The sequence below is a fragment of the Lissotriton helveticus genome, chromosome 1_1 (assembly GCF_964261635.1).
Source record: "Lissotriton helveticus chromosome 1_1, aLisHel1.1, whole genome shotgun sequence".
NCBI lineage: Eukaryota > Metazoa > Chordata > Amphibia > Caudata > Salamandridae > Lissotriton > Lissotriton helveticus.
The window spans coordinates 1,941,745,933-1,941,772,824 of record NC_136057.1 but is presented as its reverse complement, the minus strand read 5'-3'; the positions used below and the strand labels follow the sequence as shown (position 1 = coordinate 1,941,772,824).

General features: G+C 45.3%; 1 protein-coding gene across 3 annotated transcripts in view; it reads left to right on the top strand.

Annotated features, from left to right (window-relative positions):
- Window positions 1-26,892, top strand: part of TDRD5 (tudor domain containing 5) — a 1,858,625-nt gene that overhangs the window by 1,502,375 nt on the left and 329,358 nt on the right. For all 3 annotated transcript variants that reach the window (XM_078643707.1, XM_078643699.1, XM_078643690.1), the window contains exon 13: window positions 25,000-25,737. In XM_078643707.1, the coding sequence (XP_078499833.1) occupies window positions 25,000-25,737 (738 nt within the window). The remainder of the gene's footprint in view (window positions 1-24,999; window positions 25,738-26,892) is intronic.

Here is a 26,892-nt window from a genome sequence, read left to right as displayed (position 1 = left end):
CCTCCACTAGGCGCGTGAGTGAGCTCAAGGCTCTTTCCTGTAAGCCTCCCTTTCTGTCGGTTCATCCGGATAAGGTTGTGCTTCGCACTCGTCCTTCCTTCTTGCCAAAGGTTCACTGCCTTCCACATGCGCCATCCCAGCTCAGAACCTGGCTATATGAAATGGCAGAAACCGGTCCCCGGAAGCTTGTTTCCTTCCCAGTATAAGAATTGGCTTGGTAGTTTGGTTTGCCCTGTTCCCATCATGCACTGGGACAGGAACAGACTAATTTGCATATAGCCAAGTTCTGAGCTGGGATGGTGCAGTGAGCTAAAAAACGGTGATGGATCAAGCCCTGATCTTTGGACTGGGTAAGAGTGGTCTGCTTAATTCAGGCACTCTGTTCATCACCACCCCCTTTTCTGAATCATTTTGTCCACCATAAGCGTGGAAGGGTATACTCAGATGTGAGTCCCTTGCTCATTGCACCATCAGGATTCAAGCAAGCCGGGCCGACGACGCCTGAAATGGCAGAAACCGGTCCCCGGAAGCTTGTTTCCTTCCCAGTATAAGAATTGGCTTGGTAGTTTCGTTTGCCCTGTTCCCATCATGCACTGGGACAGGAACAGACTAATTTGCATATAGCCAAGTTCTGAGCTGGGATGGTGCAGTGAGCTAAAAAACGGTGATGGATCAAGCCCTGATCTTTGGACTGGGTAAGAGTGATCTGCTTAATTCAGGCACTCTGTTTATCACCACCCCCTTTTCTGAATCATTTTGTCCACCATAAGCGTGGAAGGGTATACTCAGATGTGAGTCCCTTGCTCATTGCACCATCAGGATTCAAGCAAGCCGGGCCGACGATGCCTGAAATGGCAGAAACCGGTCCCCGGAAGCTTGTTTCCTTCCCAGTATAAGAATTGGCTTGGTAGTTTGGTTTGCCCTGTTCCCATCATGCACTGGGACAGGAACAGATTAATTTGCATATAGCCAAGTTCTGAGCTGGGATGGTGCAGTGAGCTAAAAAACGGTGATGGATCAAGCCCTGATCTTTGGACTGGGTAAGAGTGGTCTGCTTAATTCAGGCACTCTGTTCATCACCACCCCCTTTTCTGAATCATTTTGTCCACCATAAGCGTGGAAGGGTATACTCAGATGTGAGTCCCTTGCTCATTGCTCCATCAGGATTCAAGCAAGCCGGGCCGACGACGCCTGAAATGGCAGAAACCGGTCCCCGGAAGCTTGTTTCCTTCCCAGTATAATAATTGGCTTGGTAGTTTGGTTTGCCCTGTTCCCATCATGCACTGGGACAGGAACCGACTAATTTGCATATAGCCAAGTTCTGAGCTGGGATGGTGCAGTGAGCTAAAAAACGGTGATGGATCAAGCCCTGATCTTTGGACTGGGTAAGAGTGGTCTGCTTAATTCAGGCACTCTGTTCATCACCACCCCCTTTTCTGAATCATTTTGTCCACCATAAGCGTGGAAGGGTATACTCAGATGTGAGTCCCTTGCTCATTGCACCATCAGGATTCAAGCAAGCCGGGCCGACGACGCCTCAGAAACCGGTCCCCGGAAGCTTGTTTCCTTCCCAGTATAAGAATTGGCTTGGTAGTTTGGTTTGCCCTGTTCCCATCATGCACTGGGACAGGAACAGACTAATTTGCATATAGCCAAGTTCTGAGCTGGGATGGTGCAGTGAGCTAAAAAACGGTGATGGATCAAACCCTGATCTTTGGACTGGGTAAGAGTGGTCTGCTTAATTCAGGCACTCTGTTCATCACTACCCCCTTTTCTGAATCATTTTGTCCACCATAAGCGTGGAAGGGTATACTCAGATGTGAGTCCCTTGCTCATTGCACCATCAGGATTCAAGCAAGCCGGGCCGACGACGCCTGAAATGGCAGAAACCGGTCCCCGGAAGCTTGTTTCCTTCCCAGTATAAGAATTGGCTTGGTAATTTGGTTTGCCCTGTTCCCATCATGCACTGGGACAGGAACAGACTAATTTGCATATAGCCAAGTTCTGAGCTGGGATGGTGCAGTGAGCTAAAAAACGGTGATGGATCAAGCCCTGATCTTTGGACTGGGTAAGAGTGGTCTGCTTAATTCAGGCACTCTGTTCATCACCACCCCCTTTTCTGAATCATTTTGTCCACCATAAGCGTGGAAGGGTATACTCAGATGTGAGTCCCTTGCTCATTGCACCATCAGGATTCAAGCAAGCCGGGCCGACGACGCCTGAAATGGCAGAAACCGGTCCCCGGACGCTTGTTTCCTTCCCAGTATAAGAATTGGCTTGGTAGTTTGGTTTGCCCTGTTCCCATCATGCACTGGGACAGGAACAGACTAATTTGCATATAGCCAAGTTCTGAGCTGGGATGGTGCAGTGAGCTAAAAAACGGTGATGGATCAAGCCCTGATCTTTGGACTGGGTAAGAGTGGTCTGCTTAATTCAGGCACTCTGTTCATCACCACCCCCTTTTCTGAATCATTTTGTGCACCATAAGCGTGGAAGGGTATACTCAGATGTGAGTCCCTTGCTCATTGCACCATCAGGATTCAAGCAAGCCGGGCCGACGACGCCTGAAATGGCAGAAACCGGTCCCCGGACGCTTGTTTCCTTCCCAGTATAAGAATTGGCTTGGTAGTTTGGTTTGCCCTGTTCCCATCATGCACTGGGACAGGAACAGACTAATTTGCATATAGCCAAGTTCTGAGCTGGGATGGTGCAGTGAGCTAAAAAAACGGTGATGGATCAAGCCCTGATCTTTGGACTGGGTAAGAGTGATCTGCTTAATTCAGGCACTCTGTTCATCACCACCCCCTTTTCTGAATCATCCAATTCCAACAGGCATGCAGATAAATATGACAATTGGATCAGAGCAGCACTAGATCAACTAGCTCCTATAAGATCGGTTTCTCAACGTAGGCACAGACCTACTGCCCCTTGGTATACCATAGATATGAAAGATTTAAATTCCAAGTGCAGGCGCGGTGAACATGAATGGCGGGTGTAGTACAGTACTTAAGGCTAGAACAGTTACAATAAGTCTCTTACAGAGTACAAGGAAGTCATTTTCATAGCCAAAACGGAATTCTATGCTGGCAAAAGAGAGGAGGCAAAGAGCTCTTCAAGACCGTTTCCTCCCTATCCAAGCTCCAGCAAGGAGACTCTTTATCCTGATCAAACTTTGTGATCAAATGGCTTTGTTCTTCCAGTCGAAAGTTCAAACTATCTACAGAGAACTGGAAAGATCTGACTCTGGTTCCCATAATCCACCATTACAGGATATGGAGGCAGGACTAGAAACCGCTAATCACCTATTTAGCTTTTCCCCAATGACATGGGACTCAGTGAATGATCTCTTATTGACCATCAAGTCTGGCACACCAGATGATCCATGTCCACCGAACATAATCCACGTGGCCTTAAGTCTTGACTAGTTTGCTACTCACCCCCTTCTAAACACTACCAAAAGGTCTGGAGACTTCCCTATAGCATGGAAGAAAGTGTGCATTAGACCTATTTTAATGAAGCCCTCCTTGAACCCATGGGACGTTGTGAGTTAATGACCTATCTCATGCCTTCCTTTGGCGGCCAAGGTTTTGGAGAAAGCCATAAATCATTAATTAAATTGTTTTTTAATCTCCAATAATACTTTGTATATCTCACAACATGGCTTTCAAGCAGACCATTCAACTGAAGCAGCACTAGTTATGGCCACGGAAGAACTTGGCATGCAAATTGATAGTGGTGGTACAGCTGTCCTGATCCTACTTGACCTATCGTCCGCGTTCGATACTGTGAATCATCTCATTCTCATGCAAGGACTGAAGGCAAGTGGGATCCGGGACAATGCGCTGGCTCTTCTTACATGATTCTTGACAAACAGAGAACGTAAGGTTTGCTGAGACAACCTCAAGTCGGACATATTTCATCTAACTTGTAGAGTCCCACAAGGGTCGGCGCTCTCACCTACACTCTTTAATAGATATGTGACCCCATTGGCCAAACTAGTTAGAGACTTTGGTTTCTCCCTTGTGTCATACGCCAACGACACTCAAATTATAGTCTCCATATCTTCGTTGAATGATGTGTCGTCGGCTAGGTTTCATTGTTATCTTGATCGCATCATACAATGGATTCACACCAACTATCTGAGACTAAATACACAGAAGATCATGGAGTTTGGTAATGGCCCTCCAATTTGGAATTCAGCTTGGTGGCCAACCAGGCTAGGAGGCTGTCCGTCACCAGTGGCTAAGATGAGAAATTTGGGTGTGGTGTGGGATACACAGCTTAATTTCTCAGGACAGATTAATCAGGTCACTCAGCCTGTTACTTCACGTTAAAGATTCTACAGAAGATGTCACCATTTCTTCCAATGGAATTGAGAAAAACTGTGGTGGTAGCTCTTGTGATATCTCAGATTGACTACTGAAACGCCTTCTATCTAGGGGTTAATAAATGGCAGTTAACTAAGCTACAATCTCTTCAGCACACCGCAGCCCAAACATTACTTACTATTCCTAAATTCTATCGCATTTCAGGGGCCATTGGAATCTCCACTGGCTCCCTGTCAAGCAGCCTATTAAATTCAAGGCTCTGTGCCTGGTCCAGGGCGTCCAATAAGGTCTGCCAATCCGGCTTTGGTAAAAGTCCCTAAATGAAGGAAAGCTAGATGGTGTGGTAGATGCCTCTCCTACCTAGCTCCGAAACTCTGGAATAAGCTGCCTTTGGATATTCGATCACAACCAGTTCTGTCTAAATTCCAGGGCTCACTAAAAACGTGCCTCTATCCAGTTTAGCAGTTGATTTGACCTTTTTGGGTTCCTCCTCCTGTGTTTTCTCTATCGCCAAGACGCCTTGGCAATCTGTTTTGAATGTGGCTTCTCACCAATAAGCCACACCCAATCACTGCACTCCCACCTGGGAGGCAAATATATCATTACACCTTTGAATAATATACACTTTTAAGCATGTCCTACCACCCCTGGCACAGCAAGACTGCAATACAAAACAAACAGCACCTTTTGAAAAGAAGTTTTATTTAACAAAATGCAAAGACTATCACTTTTAGAAAAAGGCTTGGGGTTTATTACATAATACTCTCTAAACAAAGGCTGTCTCGGATACCAAATGCATTAGATTCAAATATATGTCGCAAACTTATAATCGAAAGGCGTGAATCAATAACTGAGCAAACTATAATACTGATTAATAAACAAGCAATAACTGATATAAGATAAGTTACACTGGACGTCCTGCAAGAGATCAGAAAGATATATATACAGAGTAGAGGATCACTCTGGATGTGCACCTCCCACACCACAAAGAAAACACCTCAAACGATCACAGCCACTGGCTCACATCACAATGTCAGTAATCACAAAACTCAATACATCACCTGATGCATACACTGCCCACTTCTGGCCGGGGGAAGTCTTCACACAGCCGGGGATCAGAGCTCAGCAATCGGGGTTCAATCCAAGATAGACACATCTGCCCTCACTCGGAATCCAAACTCCCAAACTTCCACTTCCACCAGACCAGTGGAGGATCCCCCTTTTAATACAAGTGAAAACATTGGTCAAAGCTTCTAGCAAGCCTCGCCTCCTTTTCCCATCAGATTCCATACCACTCCGTGCCCAGGACACAGCATTGGTTGATCAGGCCTTTGCTATGACTTCAAGAAGGAGCCTGTACTGATAAGAACCGGTTTCTACTAGCACACAGAGTGCAGATAACTAGTGAAAGCAAAACATCTTCGTGCAGGACAGAAAGGCCCAAAGCAAGATGGAATTAAAAAGCAAGATCACATGAGAGCATGTCAAAGGCAATAGTCAGCACTGCCATAAAGCAAGGTAAAGTCAGAAAACAGAATGGTCAAAGCCAATAGTAAGAACTCATAATTCTCACCAACTACACATTCCTACACAACTGCACGCCTTCAAATGCACAACCCACACGCTCTGCTATTGGCAAGACTGTTCCATTCAGTAACAGCTCCCACTGAAAGACAGCAAGATTACAGAACAGAAGAGAAGCAGGCAAATGCTGGACCATCCTACATTAAGGAACACACTAAAATCAATTAAAATGGTGGTGGTGAGGGTCATCACAGGGGCCAAAATCACAAGAGTGGCTAATTTATTACACAATCGAGCGCTATATAGAAGCCCTACTTACTTAATTACTAAATACACACACTGAAATATATGCCTATATACACACCTAGACATAGTGGGGCTGAAAAAACAGCACATGACACGAAAAAGACAGAAAATTGAGGGAGAACAGAAAACGCAAGAACGCACCCTCAACAAACATGGTTGACTTAGCATCAAGGTGATGCTAGTTGACCAAAAGAATCCGAAGAGGCTAATACTACCATAATCCCGAATGAAAACAGGAAAATGAGGCCTTGCCAACAGCAGACACCTAGGACCACATGTGGCTCAGAAACTCAAGATGAAGAACAACCCATCCCTTGTAAATCTCAAAAATAGGGATCCAGTTGGGATATTTGATAGAAAAGTAACTGTAAATCAGACTAGGATGTATAAATATATAGTTCCATAACACAGAGCAACAAACTGTAAGCTCCAAAAATTGCACCTGAAAGGACTGCAAGCCAACAAAAAAAGGGACCACTGCCGATTAGAGGAAAAAGAAACGTCACAAAGAGGTAGGGCACATCCAACCTCCAGACAGGATAAGCGTAACTACACGCATAACACTAGTATATCAAAGTATATTGAGACGAAAACTCAGAATGTTCTTAAAGAAGAGAAAGAACCATGGAAGTGAATATTTTCTCAGGACAATAAATCTCCCTACAAAATACAGGCCATGGGTGTAAAAACTAACACCTGATATCACAGATAACTTTGCAAGCAGTGTTCACGGAACAACCATGAAGAACATTAAGTAGGCAACAATGCAAACCCCAAAAAATGGAGGTAACCAGTGCCAATATAAGTATTTGGAAGAATACAAAATAGAGACCTTGACCCTACCATATGTAAACGCTCCAAGAAAGAGGTGTACATATCAGAGGAGCAATAGCCATTTCACAGCTTGATAGAACCACCTTCAAGAAGAGTAGCAGAACTTAAAGAAAAAACAGTGTGTGGGCAATAGGAATTCAATAAAAAGTGCACCCTGCTAAAAAATGGCAAAAAGGACCGTACACAACTGAAGAACAGCTAAAAAAGAATGTTCTAGTTGGAACCTCGAACAGGTTAGAAACATAGATCGCTGAGAAGAGCCCAAACTCCACAAAAGTGGAAATTCAGAATAGCCGAAAAGTACAAGCATGCACTCTGAATAGAAGCTCCCACCAAGGGCATAAACAAGATGTCCCTATAAAAGATATTAAAAGTCAAACGTGATGCTTACCATCATACCAAAATGCTTCTAAAGGAGCAGGTGACAAAGGTAAGCTTCATAACTGGAAGAAAATACCACAAGCAAACGACCTCTTGAGCATGAAGCTATCATCTAAGGAAAAAATGAAAGAAAACCTAATCAGGAGGTATCCTCATAAAACACAAAAAGGAAACAAATCATGTCATAGACAGTATTGAAAAGATTATACCTGCTAACCGCAGGAACACCACATCAGGTATACCCAGCAGGCGGAATCTACACACCTATGGCACTGCCATAACATGGCCAGACATGTAAGAAATAAAAGATCCCAATCTGATAGTCATCTAGCCGCAGATTCCTTAACTTAGAATATCCCCAGGCGTCGGACTGGATCTGGAAAACTTTCCGCAGCAGGTCCTCTGCGCCCCATGGGCAGCGCCGCACGGCTCTGCCCTGACGTCGTCCACAGACGTGACACAGCGGAGCCATATATGCCCCTCTCGGCACGCTGACGTCCGTTTTCTTCTTATCCGCGTCCCAGCGCAGATCCTGGAAAACCAGCTGTTCCTTGGCCTGTTTTGCGGGTCTTCTCGACGTCTTCGGCATTTCGGAACAGTGTGCAATGCCTTCAGGCTTTAAAGCATGTGAGACCTGTGTACATGAGATGTTTGTAACGGACACGCACGCCAGCTGTATGTGGTGCCTAGGAGTTCACCACGACTCCAAAGAGTGCGACGCCTGTCAGCAAATGACACCGAAGTCCTTAAGGGAGCATCGTATGAAATTGCTGTCATAGACAGTATTGAAAAGATTATACCTGCTAACCGCAGGAACACCAAATCAGGTATAACCAGCAGGCGGAATCTACACACCTATGGCACTGCCATAACATGGCCAGCCATGTAAGAAATAAAAGATCCCAATCTGATAGAGACATCTAGCCGCAGATTCCTTAACTTAGAATATCCCCAAGCGTCGGACTGGATCTGGAAAACTTTCCGCAGCAGCAACTCTGCGCGCCATGGGCAGCACGTCACGGCTCTGCCCTGACGTCGTCCGCAGACGTGACACAGAGGAGTTATATATGCCCCTCCCGGCACGCTGATGTCCGTTTTCTTCTTATCCGCGTTCCAGCGCGGATCCTGGAAAACCAGCTGTTCCTTGGCATGTTTTTTGGGTCTTCTCGACGCCTTTGGCGTTTCGGAACAGTGTGCAATGCCTTCAAGCTTTAAGGCATGTGAGACCTGTGCACGTCAGATGTCTGTAACGGACACGCATGCCAGCTGTATGTGGTGCCTAGGAGTTCACCACGACTCCAAAAAGTGCGACACTTGTCAGCAAATGACACCGAAGTCCTTAAGGGAGCATCGTATGAAATTGCTGGCAGCACGGCTGTCCGGTCCTGCACCTTCGCGTCGATGCTTTCCCTCTCGGGATCGAGCCCATTCCTGAGGTAGTTCCCACAGATGTCATTTTGAGGTGGGTAAGCATAAGTGGAAGTCGCCGAGTTCTTCCTCCCATAAGCGTGATACTGGCGCCCGTTCCACTTGCTCTTTGCCAGGCACAGGCGTCCGGCAGTCGTCTCCTTCGTACCCTCCCTTCCCGGGAGTTGGAGCGACGTGGGCCCACATGGAGGCTTATTCAAAAGCACTCCACTATTACTTTGGGTCACCCCCTCTCCCTGGTGCGCCTTCGGGTCCCATAGAGGTGGAAGGCACTCATGTCGGGTCCTCGCCGGCGGATTCGTCCTCTGTGCCGGTTGTGTGCATCTACTCTGGTTCCGGAGTCGATACGACCCCGACTGGACACATCGCAGTTGGCCCTCCCCAGTTGCCCGTCCAGCCCACGCCTTCAATCACCGCATAGCCCTGAGCGGCTTCTTGCGCTGGCGTTGGAGGCGGCGCCGGGCTCGACGTTCTGTCGATATATTTCCTCCCCACATGTTGCAGTTAGGTCGACGTCAGACTTCGCCCAGGCTGAGCCCCCTTTGGAGGTCGTCGACGTCCAGACAACTCCGACTCGACGTCGGTCGACTCCGGTGGCGACATCCACACCTCCTCCTTTGCATGAGGTTGGGGTCCCACCCGACTCCTCGGATGTCGATACGACTCCAAAACGGCATCGGTTGACCCTGGTGCCGGCGCCTACGCCTCCTCCTATGCAAGAGGTTGACGCTCCTCTGGACTCCCCAGATCTGAGATCGTTTCGATCCTTGGTGCAGGTACCTTGTGTTGCGTGGTCTTCAGATCAGCCTCCGGTTCCTCCACTTTTGCCGTCTAGTGGCCGGGTTAATCTCCAACCGTCTCCTACCGATGGTTTATTGTCACCTCCCCAGATGGCAACTGAGGCTCGTGCTGCCTACTCACAGGCTATTCACAGGGCTGCAGCTACTCTTCGTTTTCAGCCCCCTGTGGTTTCCCTGCCTTCCGATCCTTTGTTAGATCTTCTCCACATGGAGCCGGTTGAGGTGGGGCCTTTGCTGCCCCTTGGGGCATCTTTGTTTGACACCATGCTTGGCACATGAGCGAGGCCTTCCTCTGGTGACCCTGTTGATCGGGCCATAGCTCGTTGACACTGTCCTCCCCCGGATGATCCGCTCTGCCTATCCCTTTACCCTAGAGCTCAGGGCCTAGTTGTTCAGGCGGCTTTTGACTTAGTCTTCCTCCGCCTTGCCACTGTTACCTCCCACTAGGGAGTCTAGCTGGCTGGACTCATGTGGTCGCCAGCTTTTCGCCTCTGACAGTGCTTGCATCCGCGCCTTAAATACGGCTTGCGTGTTCGCACACACATCCTCTACCATTTGGGACCTGTCGAGAACCTTCTTCCTTCTGTTCCAGAAGGCCCGCGAGTAGAATTACTTCGTCTTCTGCATGATGGCAGGGGAATGGCACAATTTTCCCTCCGCTCTTCCATTGACGCCACTGACTCGGTGGGACGAGCTCTTGCTCGGTCTGTGGCTTTGCGCCGCCATGCATGGCTGCGCGACAGTCATTCCCCAGACAATGTTCGGGATGCTCTTAGGGGTCTGCCATTCAATGGCGAGGACCTTCTTGACCACCACGCGGATTTGGTTGTCTCCCGTCTCTTGTCTGTCTGGGCTACCGTAAATCTTGCGGCATGACTTCAATTCCTACGATTTTCTTTGGCATACGCAATGTCGCCTTGTTGGTTTGATTTTTTTCACACAAAAAAAAACACGGACCCAGGTTCTTTCATAGTGCTTGGATTGTGTAAGCGGTTGTTCTGCCATTTCAGTATTCCTTCAGTAGAACGGGATGGCTGCTTCGCTCATCCTTCCACTCCTCTGAATGTGTATTTAACCCAAGAGGACCCCCCTCGCAGGGGTTGAGACTTACCCTATGTGGGGTATTTTCTGGCTATGGGGTGACTGCCTTAGCACGCTCCTATGGAGTCTTCTTCACGGACATCCTTCTGGGGGTCAGGCTGTCCTATTTTTCTGCTGCGATCCTCCCGTTAGCATCGGTCTATTGCACTTCCGTTGTCTGTAGTGCTTCTAGGCCTAGGCATGTGTTCCTTATCGTGCGGCCTCTCCCTCGCCTGCCTTGACGAGGTCATTGTGTTTTTTCAGCGTTACAGTGATCCTCTGGACTATAACGGCTGCTCTTATGATGGCCATTGACTCTCGGGCCCCTGTTCCCTTCATTTCAGGTGCAGTTCTTTCACGGCTGACTCCCTGTGTTCACTTTGCACCAGGGACAAAAGCTGCGGTGCCGCACGCTTATTACTATTGGTGCAAACTTGGATGCACCCTGGTATGTTTGCATTGTTGTTTTTCAGGGTATCGGATTTAAAAGGTCCGTCTCTGCTGTACATTGTCTTATGGCCTCGTTTTCTGTCCACGTACCCAAAAGCAGTTTTTTCACATTCCCTGCTGCTTCCGCACAGGTGTTTTCCACGCTTCTGCTTTGGGTTCATTCTAGAACACTCTCAAGGGGAGTGTTCTCTTCAGGATACTCGCTTCTTGGGTCCCAGGACCGTTAGGTTGGTCCAGACTGTTTCCACTAGCGTGCCAAGCTCCATCTCCCCCTCTGTCTTGCGGAGGACCGTTGTTCCTCCCGGGCAAGGGGCGGATGTCGCTTATGGGCCTGGACATTGTCCTGTCCAGTTCTGCTTCCACCTGTCTGTTGGTACTTTTCGCATGCCCTAGTCTATTGTTACGCTTCATTTTTCTTCTTATTCGATGTTTACACTGTAGTATCTTGCTGGCAACGTTCCTTCATGTGGTGTCCGTGGTCTTTGACCCGGTCTGCTTGTGCTACAAGTTCTTATATAGGTGTCCGGCATGCCTTTAACCCTTTTTGCTGGTTGCCTTCTTACTGTTGCGTCTTTTGCATCTGGAATGTTCACGCTACCCTATAGGAGGGTCTTTGTAGTACTTGGTGTGGTTCTAACGTCCACACAGTCTGCTTATGTACCTTCCAGTCCGCTTGACTATTGCTCTTACTGCAAGTCCTGTTTTGGGCGCATGTGCTGGTTACCGTCTGCCGTTTCAGATATCTGTGACAGACCGCCTCTGTACTGGCATGTCTTCTGTTTCTCGTACCACTGGCATTTTCTGGCCGTGGGTTGGCATCCTGCCACTGCTGTCACACGTATTTTTGCTGGTGTGGGTTTCAACAGTGCTTCTTTCCGCTGTTGTCCATACTGCCCCGGTATGCGCTAATTTTGTCATACCAGTTGCCATCTCTCTGGGTCTTACTTACGGTCGGCACGCCGCATGCTGCGGATCTATCAGACCATAGGTTCAGTTCCACTTCTTGCGAAGTCCTGCACTTTCCTTTTCACACCTACATATCTATTATGTGTTTTCTTTCTCTCACCCTGTACTCATACAGGAGTTTTCATGCTGTTCTTGGACAGCTTGTGATGCCTTTGCCTCCCCATGTTTTCTGCTCTTTTTATGAGCTTCATGGTCTGGTGTGGCTGCGCTGGCTTGCGGTCCCCACTGTGTTTTGTCACCTTGTTGACTGCTACGTTTCCTCTGGAACTTATGGGGTTCAGTCGCAGACCCGCCTCCTCTAGGGGTATGGCTTTGTTATCTATTCTAAGTTAAGGAATCTGCGGCTAGATGTCTGCATCAGATGGACGATGTTACTTACCTTCGGTAACAATGTATCTGGTAGAAACACAGTCTGGCCGCAGATTCCTTAACGCCCGCCTGTCCTCCCCGTTCTGCGAGGACATTGTCAGGTGGGTTTTCTATACTCGCCTCCCTCCGGGTGGCTTGCCTTTCTACAGGGTGACTTTTTCACTTGACTCTGACACAGTGTTTTTACTTTTATTTTTTTACAGAGTTTTATATAACGCAAAGTTAACCCGAATCGGGTTTCAGAGCTCTTACATAGCACAGGATGTTCAGCGTCTTTGCCGAGTCACAAACCCAATTCGCCAGATTCGAGGATGACCGCCCTAGCCGTTAGGCCAACTCCTCTCCCTGTTCATTCTGTTTTCATTGCTCTACTACGCCCGTTCACGTGATTTGGCGGTATGCTCATATGTCATGTGTCCATTCCAACCCTATACCTGGATTGTACAATGTGAGATCTATTCAGGTTTTTTCCCACCCTCCGCTCTCCCCTTCTCCGTCGCCTTGGGGTCTCTTACCACCACTGCGACCCATTGGTTCAAGTCTATCAGCTCTGCCACATTCTATCGGTCTTTTATTGGGATTGCGACATCTCTTCTGGTGACATCGTATAGTGAAATTGTCCTTGATACTATGTTCTGGACTTGTGGTCCTTCACGGTTACGCATTATAGTTGCAGGCTTCTGTCGTTTGCCATGTTGTTTTTTCACATGTTCCTCTACCTTCACAGGGGGTTTGGCCTTCGCATTTGTGAGGGTGCTTCTCAGAACGGTGCTCTGCTCTTCCTTCTACTGATTTGCAGGATACAGTGCCTGGCACTGTCCTTTGTGATTCTATTTTTCTTTAATTTTTGCACACTGTTCCCATATTCTCACAGTTTTTGGTGATGGCTCCACGATGTGGTGCGGAAAAGTTTCTCTGACAAAAACTGACATCAGGGCGCCAGGAGGGGCATTTATGGCTCCGCTGATGGCACATCCAGTGCCCTGGCACGCAAAGGTGCTGCTGCGGAAAGTTTTCTGGATCCAGTCTGACGCATGGGGATATTCTAAGTTAAGGAATCGGCGGCTAGATTGTGTCTCTACCAGATACATCATTACCGATGGTAAGTAACTCGTCCAACATGCCTAGTATAAGGAAAAAACCTAAAGGGGCAGATTATTACAAATAGTGAAATTAAGACTGTTTCACCTCTGATGTCGCGGAAACGCCTCAAAGACGAGTCGGCAGGGGCACCCTAAAATGGGTGCCATCAAATGACATATAAACCAAAGCTGCTTTGACAGCCTCTGAAAAGCCTATGGTATGCAACCAAGCATGACGACGTAGTGCCAAAGAGGATGCCATGTCTCGACCCACTGAATCAGTAGTATCCATGTCACATCTAATGATTAGTTTAGCTGCCTGTTGGCTATCCCGAATCAACTGATCAAGATTGGATCGGAGGTAATCTGGAATTGATGTCAACATAGATTGTAATGAATCCAACCATGCATGAGAAAAATGCCCAAGAACACAAGACCTATTAATCGAATTTAAAGTGAAGCTAGTGGAAAAGAAAATATGCTTACCACAAGTATCTTGTTTTCTAGAATCTCTTTCTGATGGGACATTAGGGAGAGAATCCATATTCTGTGAGGTTGAAGCACCCTGTACCACCAAACTACGAGAAGTAGGATGTCTGAGAAGACAAGCCGGATCGCCAGGAGTAGGCTGGTGCCTGCGAAATATAGAACTATCCACAGAGACCACCGTATCATGTTTAGCCCAAGTACCTACCAAAATGTCATAAAGGACCTCACTGTCTAGGAGAACAGGCTCCACCCCTTTCTGACCTTGACAGAGGACCTCAATAAGGAGATCAGCAGACTTTTCCACTAAAGGAAGAATTAACTCCAAAACCATAGCCACTCTCCTTAACATGTCTGCAAAAGTGTAACTTGCCTCAGTAGCAAGGCTAGGAGGGGAAAGAAGTCCCGAAGCTGGGGAAGACTCCTACCCACTAACCTCCCCTAGCGCAGACAGCCACTTTTCATTCATAAGCGGCGGAACATCCTCAGATATAGGCCGCAAAAGCCGCAACTCCTCCGAATCATCTCCTAAAAGATGACCCTCAGAAGTACCAACATGAGGGGGAAGCGGAAGGACAACATTTCCCACAGATTGCTCCATCTACTCCGCACCCGACGTCAATGACTCCAAGAAGGAAAGATCTCGAGAGGAGGAGAAGAAATGGCTTCAATCAGTGCCGTTGCCAGAGGCAGTTGATTGAGGATCGATGCCGAAGGTGGAAAATGTAAAGAAGATATCTTCAATCCAGGGTAGGTAGTTGAAGTAAGTCTTTATTGGTTAGAAGTAAAGAGACCTCCAGCTCCTTCCACAGCTTCCTCTGTACTGTCTGCAATTCACATCACAACATTCCAATCACCTAGCAACGTCCCACCATTCTAAGAAGAAGAAATCCCAACACATCTCCCCCCATTACAATATCGGAAGAAATGTACAAATGAAACATATAAAGAAAAACAAAGCATACAGTACAAATAAAAAGTCTATGGAGCATTACACTTTGCAACGTTGCCGCAGCTCCAAGCAGAACCATCATCTAAGATGAGAACATTTTTCTTTACAAACTTTACTTGTTTAGGTTGAGAATATTTACTTTCTCCCTTAGTTACAATACTGCATTTCTTTGTCACCACCCAATCACCAACACATATATTTGGATCTTTCACCCTCATCCTGAGATTGTATAAATGAGCAGAATCACGCTGCCTACTGACAACACAATCTCTCACACTTGATCGGTCAACCCACACACATTCTTTGTTCTTCAGCCAACCCGGAACTTCCTTCAAACCAGGCTCACGTCCTTTTAGGGAAACAAAAGGAGAGATACCAGTGACCGAATGTGGAGTTATCCTGTAAGACCAAACCATCTTCTTAAGCTCCTCAGCCCACACTAAGCCATTCGCTAATGACAACTGAATATTCTCCATCAACAATCTATTGATCCTTTCCACAAGGCCATTGGCCTGTGGTCTAAACAATGCAACCTTCTCATGGCAAATCCCCATACCATCCAAAAATTCCTTCATTTGCCTCGACACCAGCTGCACACCGTTATCCGATACCAAAGTTTTTGGAATACCTTCATTTAAAAATGTTCTTTCCAAAAAATGTATTACTCTCTTTGTGTCAATACTCTCAGTGGACTCCATTACGAACCACTTAGAATGATAGTCCACAAGAACCATTATGAATCTATTCCGAGTGCCCAATTTGGAAATTGGTCCCAAAAAATCAATGGCTAATTTCTCCCAGGGCCGTACCGGAAACTCAACGCAGGAAAGAGAAGGCTGCCTAATGATTTTCGTTTTATCGCTAGCAGCACACGCATGACAATTTCTAACCAACTCATCAATCTCACCATCCATCCCTGGCCACCAATATGATTCGCGAATCCTTCTTTTGGTCATGTTCCTCCCCAAATGGCCTTCATGCGCTATGTTCATGATCTTTGATTTAAGATTGCACGGTGGCACCAAACGATTTCTCCTCCACAACTTGCCCTCAGACACACTCAATTCAGCTTCTACATTAGAAAAACCCTTCAAGCGAGTGTCATTAAAGGATTCTCTAGACCATCCCTCAGAAACATGTTTCATAACCAAAGGAATTACTTGATCATCAGCCATGGCAGACTCCCAATGATTTTTATCAAAAGCAAGAATCTCATCACAACTAATTACAGGGTCTTCAACTTCGACCAGATCTAGTAAGTCTACAGGCATCCTGGATAAACAATCCGCAATAACATTTTTCTCTCCTTTCACATATTCCATCTGAAAATTGTAATCAAGCACTGATAAAATCCATTTCGATATTCTAGGGGTGACATTACCCTCCAAACCTCTACCTCCTTTAAATAAATGCACGAGAGGCTTATGATCTGTACGCACTCTGAAGGGCAATCCCCAAAGAAAATATCTAAAGTGTTTAATTCCCCATGTGCAAGCAAGAGCTTCCCTCTCAATGACCGAGTAAGATACTTCAGCACCCTGTAATCTTCTAGAGGCAAAACCTATAATTCTTTCCACACCATCAGATAACTGAGAAAGCACAGCTCCAAGTCCCACAGCACTGGCATCAGTGGTAAGCAAAGTCTTGGCCTTAACGTCAAAATGACCTAAAGTAGGTGCATGAATAATTCCTTCTTTCACACGCTTGAAAGCATCCTCACATATTTGATTCCATTCAAAAACCACACCATTCTTCATCAAACGCCTTAAAGGCTCAACCACATCTGAAAAATTTCTAATAAATTTAGAACAATATTCAGCTAACCCTAAGAAAGATCTTAGCTGATCTTTGGTTGTTGGCGTAGGAGCATCATTAATCGCAGAGATTATACTTTTTTTTGGTTTAATACCTAAACCTGATATCTCATGACCTAGATATGTTACACAATCTCTTTTCAATTGACATTTTTCCTTCTTTATGGTCAGACCATTGACTTCCATACGCTCTAAAACTTGTGTTAAAATCCTATCATGATGTTGACAATCCTTCCCAACTACTAATACGTCATCCTGGAAACATAATACATTCTCGATACCCCCCAAAACTCTCTCCATCACTCTTTGAAACACCGCTGACGCTGAAGCCAAACCAAACGGCATCCTGCAATAGCGAAATGCTCCCAGTGGTGTTACAAACGAGGTAAGGTGTCTAGATTTCTCATCCAAGTCAATTTGGTGGTAGGCTGCAGACATGTCAATTACGCTAAATATCACACCACCACCGATGGCACTCAACATTTCAGAAATATTAGGCAGTGGTTGCCTATCAACCCATATATTCTTATTCAGATCGCGTAAGTCTACACAGAGACGAATTTTGGTTCCACCATCCTTGGGCGCGACTACAATGGGGGCGAGCCACTCAGATGCTTCAATAGGCTCTATAATCTTCAAGTCTATCAATTTGTCTAATTCTACTTTCAGGGGTTCCCACATCAAGTGTGGTAAATTTCTTACTTTATGGACCACAGCCACTGCATTTTTCTTAAGAATAATCTTATGATAGAATCCCTTCAGTTTTCCTAACTTTTCCGTAAAAACATTAGGAAACTTTTTCATCACATCTGTTTCAAAAGTATCAATGCTAAGAACAGAGAATGAGGAGACAGGTTCAGGAGCATTGGGGTTTAGCACAATTCCTAGATCTTTCTGGTGACGCCAGCCAAGCAAGTTAGACCCTTGCTTAGGGAGATACACTCTCCCAAATACTTTTTTGTTTTGAAATGTGATTACCATCCATTTGAGACCTAAGATATCAATGGTCTTTCCACCATATCCTACAGCCCTTATATCAGGAAGGGTCCAAGAATTGAGATCCACATCACTGTCCCAAATTTGGATATACATATCTTTGGACAACAGAGTATAAAGACTTCCAGAATCTACCAGCATGTTAACATTTCTAGTTTGAGAATGTATAGGATCTCTAGAATCAAAATTGATTAAACAATGCGGCTTCTCAAGCTTATCAGTACTCTCGGTAGCCACATCAACAAGACAAATAGGGTCTTGTGCGTAAGGACAATTTTCATTCAAAACCAGCCCATCTACATACAGCATTAAATTCTCAACATTTTCGCAAGAATCATCAATTTCATTAACATATTGAGTCTTAGCATTACAAGCCTTAACTACATGACCCCTCTTTCCACATCCTCTGCAAATAGCATTTCTAGCTGTGCAACGAGGACTTGATGCAATATGTCCTAGAGATCCGCATCTATAACATTTCATAAGACGTGAATTCCCTTGTTGTGCAAAATTAGGAGGACGATAATTTGGAGGGTGGTAATTAGACAACTTATTGCTTTTAGAATCAAACTTCCCAACATTCTTAACAACTTTAGTTTTATCAACAAACGTTTGTGTTTGAGGTTTTATACTGGACTCTGATTCCTTTGCCACACTATCTTTTGATATAGAGCCAGAACATTTATCCATTTCTTTTATCCATAAGTTAGTATTTTCTATGGCTTTAACGATCTCGATAGCTTCTTCTAAATTACAATCTCTACTAAGTAACTTCTCTCGCACCCTTTTATTATTGGTGCACCTGACGATTTGATCACGGATCAGAGAATCTGTCAAATCTTTGAATTGACAATTAAGTGACAATCCCCGCAAGGCTGCCACATAAGTTGCAACATCTTCATCTACTTTTTGAACCCTACAAAAGAACTTATGCCTTTCTAAAAGAGTATTAATTTTTGCAATGAACCTTTTCTCTAACATCAACATACTCATATCATATACATTAGCAGCATGACCGTCTCCCACACCTAGAGATATCTCGGGCAAATTTTCGTTTAACCTTCTACCTTCCACCCCCAAATTATGAAGAAGAATGGCTTGTTTGCGGACAGGACCATATTTGTCCGCACCAGATGCCAAAATGTAAGTGAGGAATAACTTCTTCCATTCCTTCCAAGGTATTGGGGGTTCACCAGGAGTTGGGAGGAAGGAAGGGGGGGTAGAAAAGGTTTGATCACCCATGGTAAAAAAAAATCAAAGCACTTTTGAAAATAATTAACAGTATCTTTCTTCAAAACAATACAGTAAATAAGTAAATACTCAAAGTAAGAGTGGTACTAATCCAATCAGGTGAGAGATCGCCAGTACAGCAGTCAAATCGGCAGTTCAACAGTACAAGAGTTCAACCAGCAGTTCAGCAGTCAAATCGGCAGTTCAGTAGTACAAGTGTTCAACCGGCAGCATACAAAACGATATCGCGCTAAATGGAAACAGCTTTGAACACTAGTCAGTCACTGTTTACATCAGATTGGGTAGGTGAAGCTTTGTGGATAATCAAGATGGCTGTCACGTTGAATCAATGACGTTCCTAACCAAAGATGGCCGCCACGTTCCCCACGTTGAATCGATGACGCTCCTAATCAAAGATGGCCGCCACGTTCTCCACGTTGAATCGATGACGGTCCCAATCAAAGATGGCCGCTACGTTGGATTACGCAAGTGACGTCGTCAACATCGGCTCTGTCTAAAGATTCCAGAGCAGGAGCAGACATCAGAGGCTTCTTAAGCGGCAGTTTTGAAATCGCGCGAGCAAGTAAGCAAATCAAAAGATGCAATCTGTGACAAATCTAGACGATTAAAGAAATCCACGAAATCTTCAAGTATTCAGCATTGAGCACTCATCTTTTAGTAATTAAAAGGTGAAAAACTTTCCAGAAATGTCAAAAGTTAAAAAAAGTGGCAGAAACAATGTAACGAAGATTCTTGTCGAACAGCTGCCATCTGCCAGTTTAAATAAAACTCATCTATCTATTTCAGAATTAAGATAGAGAGTAGTGAATAGGTAAAATGTACATACCACGAGGTTGTTGCTGTCTTGAGAAGAAAAGTAGGAAGTAAAATTGGAGGAGTAAATTGTATACCACAGTCAAGTCCAGTAGTGATATCATCCAGGGGTGGAGGTCAATTCTAATCTCAGCCCCTGCCAGAGTATAGGGTTCCCTCGTCGCCAATGTAAAGAAGATATCTTCAATCCAGGGTAGGTAGTTGAAGTAAGTCTTTATTGGTTAGAAGTAAAGAGACCTCCAGCTCCTTCCACAGCTTCCTCTGTACTGTCTGCAATTCACATCACAACATTCCAATCACCTAGCAACGTCCCACCATTCTAAGAAGAAGAAATCCCAACAGAAACCCCGAAGGGCTGTGCGCCTAAGTGGAGTCGGCCGACGCCAATCAAATGACGCAGAAGGCCCAACTGTCACAGAGGGCAACCCCGCTGGCGCGGCTCCTCTCGTCTCCATTGCGGCCGACGGCGCTCCAGTTGAAGGTGAATACCCAAACATAATATGTCGAGAGTTCTAATGGTCTCTCATTTGGTTCATTGATGCCCTGGCTCCTGGAAAGACGAGGAGGCGCAGGCGGAGTCTTCTAGGGTCTCCTCATTCGTCGAACAGGAGAAACCGTGAGAGGCTGAGTCTCTATGCTGCGAAGTCAGGGGATGCTGCGATTTCATCCTCCTGCGCTTACCTTGGGACATCAATGGGGAGTGACGACCATGGGAGTGGCTCCTGGAACGCCCTACGAACTGACCATCAAACGAGAAGGAGATCAATGTTGATGAGAAGTCTCCAAGGATGGCTTCAGCTGCACCGCCATGAGTTTCATTCGGCATTCCTTGAGCACCTTTCGCTTCAACTTCTGACAGGAGCCTCAATCTTCGGAGTTGTGGTGTTCTCCCAAACACCACTTGCAAATGGAATGACGGTCCATAGCTGTTATCTGTCGTGCACAAGACCAACAAGATTAAAGCCCGAAGATGTGAGGAAAAAAGGCATACTGTTCCAACTGACAAAAAATGTCAAAGTAGGCCAGAAAACGCGAAATAGAAGAAACTGACATCCGCGCACCAGAGAGGACTTATATGACTCCGCTGACATCACAACCGGAGTTGACGTCATTACGGAGACATGCAACACCGAGACCCGGCACACAGAGGGGCTGCTGAAAAAATTTCCAGATCCAGACTGGAGCCTGGAGAGAATTTAAAAGGTAAGGAATCTACAGCAAGACTATGTCTCTACCAGATAATGTGTTACCAAAAGTAAATAACTTGTTCATCTGCACCAGGTATTTATTTCTCAGGCTAGAAGGTACAAGCTTATTGGTAGAAGTGCTCTGTGTGGAAGTGCATATATTGGACCTAAGCTCAGACACATAGGAAGGCATTTTGAGAGAAGTAGCTGAGGGATATGGAGGCAGGGGTTACAAACAAGAAACTCAAAGGATGGCGGAAGCAGAATTAAGCAAAATGGTCTAAGTGCTTCAGGGAGAGTCAGGTAGACACAGATTAAGTTCCCCTTTTCCTCCATGAGCCAGACTGCAGCATCCCTGGCACTGTGCCAGTTAGATGCGAGGATTGGTGCAGATGGGCGTGCAGGCCCTAAATTGGGCACAGAGCCCTTATGGTCACTAAAGTCACAGATCCCCATTACATTATGAAAGAGAAAATGGCTGCTGCAGTTTGTGTATTTGAGAGAGATGTCATTCTATTCCAGAGGGCCATAAAAGGCAAATGTGATGCTATGTGACCAAGAATAGCCCAGAGTCTGAAAACAGTGTATGTATGCATGAATGTTCATATATATGTTATATATATCCTTTCAGGCATAGAGTGACGCATAAATTATACAAAAAAGAAGCAGAGAACTCTGGTTAGTTCTCAAGTTTTGGTGGAAAGTAGCTCCAATATAGAGCGCTCTCAACACCAGCGACACTCTCAAAAGCAGGCATTTGGGTGAGCAGATTTAATCAGTCTTTAAGCATAGGATTAGCACAGTGGCATCCACACCGAGATAGAAAGGGACAAAGTCTTTTACCATTTCCACAGCAAAATCTTTAAGCATAGAACTAGCACAGTGGTTTCCATGCTGAGCTGTAAAATGGCCAAAGCCTTTTACCTCTACAGGCACAGTATTACAGCTTTGGATTGGTAAAATACCATCCAAGTCAACCTGAAATGAATGAAAGCAACCCCTGACACGTGTTTCACTCTCATTAGAGCACTTCAGAGAGGTATAGCTTTGTCCAGACACAAGTGAGCACCCAGTGTAAGTCAAAACAAAACCCTTTCAGGTTTAGAGTGGCGCATAAATTATGCAAAAGTAAGCAGAGAACACTGGGTAGTTCTCAAGGTAAGGTAGAAAGCAGTTCCAATATAAGCACTCTCAACACCAGCAACACTCTAAATTTGCTCACCTCAGATGTCTGCTTTTCCACTCCAGGCACAGTATTACAGCTTTAAGTTGGGGGATTAACGCCCCTTGATGAAAGGAGGGGGCGTGGCCTCCGGCACAATGCCGTTCTTTTTAAAAAAAACATTTTTAAGAAGGGGGGCTGTGTAGCCCCCATTCTTTTTCTATTTTGTTGGCCCTGTGGACCCCATCACACAGGGCCTGCCCCCTCCCCCCTTTTTTTTTATGTAATTTTTTTTCCAACTTGTGGGTAGGTGGGCCATGTGGCCCCCCTTCCGGGCCACTTATGACCCCGGGGACCCCATCCCCTGGGGCCAACCTTTCTATTTTTTAAAAACTTTTGGGGAGGGGGGTCGCGTGTCCTCCCTCCCGCCCACTTGTAGCCCCCCGGGGCTGGCCCTCTCCAGTGGGGACCGTGGCGGGGTCCCCAATTCCCCCACGGTCCCGCCGGCTCCCTGCGTCCTTCGGGAGCCGGCATTGCTTTTCCACATGGGGAGCTGCTAAGATGCAGCTCGACGTGTGGAAAAGCAATTTGGTTTGAATTTTGAAAGAGAGAGCAGGTGCCCCTGCTCTCTCTTTCATAATTCAAACCTAGTTTGCTATGGCCATGTCTTGAATCATGTAATATGTGACATCATCACCAGTGGATTGCGGGCGCGAGAGTTACAGTTAGTACAACTAACTATAACAGAGGAATTTCAATGGTTTTGTATGAGTGAAATGTCGAGCTAACTACAACACTCCTGAAACCTATGGTTTTTCAGTGAATGAATATATATATCTCCCCCACTGTGTCCTTTTGGTTTCTCGAACAGGAGTTGCCGTTTGTTGTATGTTTAGCACGCAAGCCAGTAACGTGCGAAAGGACCCGTTCTAAAGAGTCCAAGGGATTTCTGGCAAAATTGTGTTTATTCCCAAGGAGTTGGTGTTAACCTTGGACCGCCTCACGAACCATCCCAGCAAGCGGTTTTTGCCAGGAGGAACCCGGATCCGACGGGGGAACACGGACACTGTGCTGTTGTTCCGTGACCCTGCTAGGGGCAGTATTGAAGGGGGTCTGGGGACCTAAGGAAGACCGATCTACCATTGTATCGGATTTAATTGAGGAAATACCACCCACCTCGAAAAAGGCACAAACAGTATAAATATGATAAAGAGCCCCACAGAAGACAGTTACCAACCTGCTGACTTCTGGGAGTGGTAGTCCCCCACATCGGACTACGAAAGAGAGACTGAGTTCTCAATTAAGGCCAGCTGTACTCCAATGATATGGGAGAAGTCAAGTAGGTTTAAGTAAAGGTGCTACCTCATTCCGACATTGAAAGTCGTCTGATGAAGACGGAATGTCGAAATGCATTATGCCGCAATTTCTATCAGTAAAACGATCTTCCTGTTGAATCCCCGCTGTGTCCTTTTGGTTTCTCGAACAGGAGTTGCCGTTAGTTGCGTGTGTATATATATATATATATATATATATATGTATATATATATATATATATATAATATCATGTGTTAAGGTTCTTTGTGTCCTGTTAGCCAAACAAGATGTAAATATAAAAGCCACCAAATTGATAGCGTAATTAGGCTAAAAGAATTGGCTATTTGCAAACTTAGAAATTCACCCACCTTCATACAGTCTACTTGATTTGCATGAGCCCATGTTTTCCTCAGATAGGTACAGTTTGTTCACTGCTACAGTCTCATAGTTCATAAAAAAAAGTATAGTCCATTCTATTCAGATTCATTTGTTTTAGTATATGTGGTGTCTATGCTTTATTTTGTTTCTCCTGTGCAATCCATATTTTACAATGTATTTTATCAGCATTCCTTTAAACCCCAAGCACAGTAATCGGTAGACTTTATCTGACACTGGTTGTAGACGAAGATTATGTGCAGCCTCTAAATACAATATGTAACTGCATAATACATAGTATTCTGAGAGAGGTTGCTGTTTGTTTATTAGATTATAAGCGGTTTCACTGTTCTCCATAAAGAAATGATAGGCTCCTTGATTTGATTTTTTTATATTCTCTGTATTTTCTCTTTGCTTTTCTGTCCGTTTTTTAGACTCTCTCCATTTAATTTGCTTCTTGGACTCTTTTCTGTGTTTTTTATTTCCTAGTTTGTTTTGGTATTCCTATTGTAGTGATTGCTTCTAGATCTCTTAATTTCTACTATCTCTGTTGTTTCCATCTGCTTCCTACCCTACTTTTGTTTTTAATCTTTGTTTGTATATATCCTACTGGCCGTTCTCCTGCATTTGGTTCTTGGTCTGTCTTCTGTACGATTTCTTCCCAACTAGTTCTCTCTTGCTCATTTCCTGAACTCTCTGCTGTTTGCATCCTGTTGTCTCTGTTTTTCTGTGTGGTATATGCCCGATGAGCTTTGTGCTGTTGCTTTCTCATCTCCCCTATAGCCTCTGTCTCTTCCTCTTGTGCCTTCTACTGTACTCTCTGCTGCTCTTTTTTAAGCCCTTCCCCATTTTTAAAAATAAAATCTTTCTGCCTTTCTTCCCCAGTCATTTTCACTTTTCCCTCCCTGTTTTTTAGCCCATTGTCCTTGTATATCCTCCTGCTCTTGCTCGTGCCTTTTTCTCTCTCACATTTGCATCCACATTTGTCTTTTTCCTTTTGTTTGCTCTTTTTTTCTATACATCTGTTTTGTGACTTCTGTTTTTTGATATGTGAGATCTGGTCACTTTTTGTTGACCTGATCTTGTTTATTTTTCTTACAGGGTTTTAGATTACTGAATCCTGCCAAATTGTATTTGACACCTGGTGATAAACGGTCAGCAGACAAGGCCATTGATTCAAATTCTTCACAGACTTTACAGAGCCAGGCTATCGACCCTGGTGTTCACCTGCAAGAATCTCGGACACAACCACAGGGCTCACCACGTTACTACTGTCATACCTCATCTTCCGGCCACCCATCTAGGTCTCATCAAGTGGAAAACTATATTACCGACCTTCCACATGGTTCGCATGTTCAGGCAGGCTTTTCTGCAAAGCATCCACAAGACTCCGATCTACAACAGGGTTCTCATGACAAACATATACATAGTTCACAGCAGCAGGCAAGCTCTTCTGTCACTCATCCACAAGATTTGCGTCTACACAATGACTCTTCTGCTCAGCATCCACACAGTTCTCAGCTGGAAGCATGCTCTCCTGAGTGTCATTCCCAGGGTTCCCAGTGGCATGATAGCTCTCCTGTCAAGCGTCTACAGGATGCATATCGGCTGGATAACTGTCCTCCCAATCATAGTCCGGTTTCACATTATCATGATACCTCTCCTTCCAAACATTCACAGTATTCACATTTCCAAGATAGTACTCCTGTCAGTCATCCTCAAGGTTCACGTTTTGCCACGCCTGCCAAGCAGTCACAAGTTTCGAAGCACCAGAAAAATCACTCCATTGAAGAGGCAATCAGGAGCCTGGACTCCACTGGAAAGAAATGTCATATACAGGTGAGAAGCATGAAGACAGACAATCTCTAGAAATCTTCGATTTTTCCATGTCCTGTCTTAGTATGAGTGAATTAAGTTTCTTTACAAAAATGAGGGCCTCATATAGACCATTGCCCTTTCCGTTGTTGCAGGGACTCTCCCCAGGAACAGCACTATGCTTGGGACCATAGAAGATCAGCATGTATGGACTGAGTCACCATACCACCTCCGTATTTATGACCTTGAGTCCAGCTAGCTATAGTGCCTCACTTGCCCTCCTAACCTTTCCAGAGAAACAAGTGAGTTTGCACCCCTGAATACTACACTCTCGACCCTCTCAGGGATCGCAGTAACAGGACACACCCTTTCTCTCTCTCACTCGTACTTGTCCACAATAAAATATACAAGGGACACAAATGAAGTTTATATTATTTATTTAAACTATTGTGCTCTAAGATGCAGTATTTGTGCCACAATTAGAAAACAAATGCATATCAAAAAATATCATTAGCATGGTTCAGACCATATATCATAAAAAGCCCTTTCATGTTATAAGACTGATTAGCCTAAACCCCCCCACCCCTTTTTCTACTGAAGCTAAATGATTATACATTATAGATCTCTGGGATTAGTGGCGGACCCTGTACCTTCGCATACATGGGTGGATGCTCTACATCACAGCTAACACAGCACTCTTGCCTCAGGACCTTCACTCAGTGTGTGTTTCTTCAGTACCCCTGTCCTCGGTTATATGACAAGACGTGTGTTCACAAACAGCAGCTGCATTGTCTTGTTATATCTAGGTGCTAGTGTCTGCCCAGAGAGATTAGCAAGGGGCAAATGTTGTTTGAACTTGTCTAGTGTGCTTAGACTAAATCCCAGGGATAAAATAAAACATGAAAATGTGCAGGTTTTGTGTGAAAATACGTAGCACAAAAACAAGCATGCCATGTAGAAATGTGTTCAAAATAAAAGCGGCCTATAATGTGCACAATTAGGCTAACATAAGAAAAATGACAATGGGACAAACACACAACACCACCAGAGCAGTGAAGCTCATGACTTTCACCATATTGGTGGAGGTCCATCCAAAATATGTGGAGATCTCCCACCTACCTGGCACAGATTTTTATGCTGTGAGTGCAGCCACTGCCACAATGGCTTCCATCACTGAAT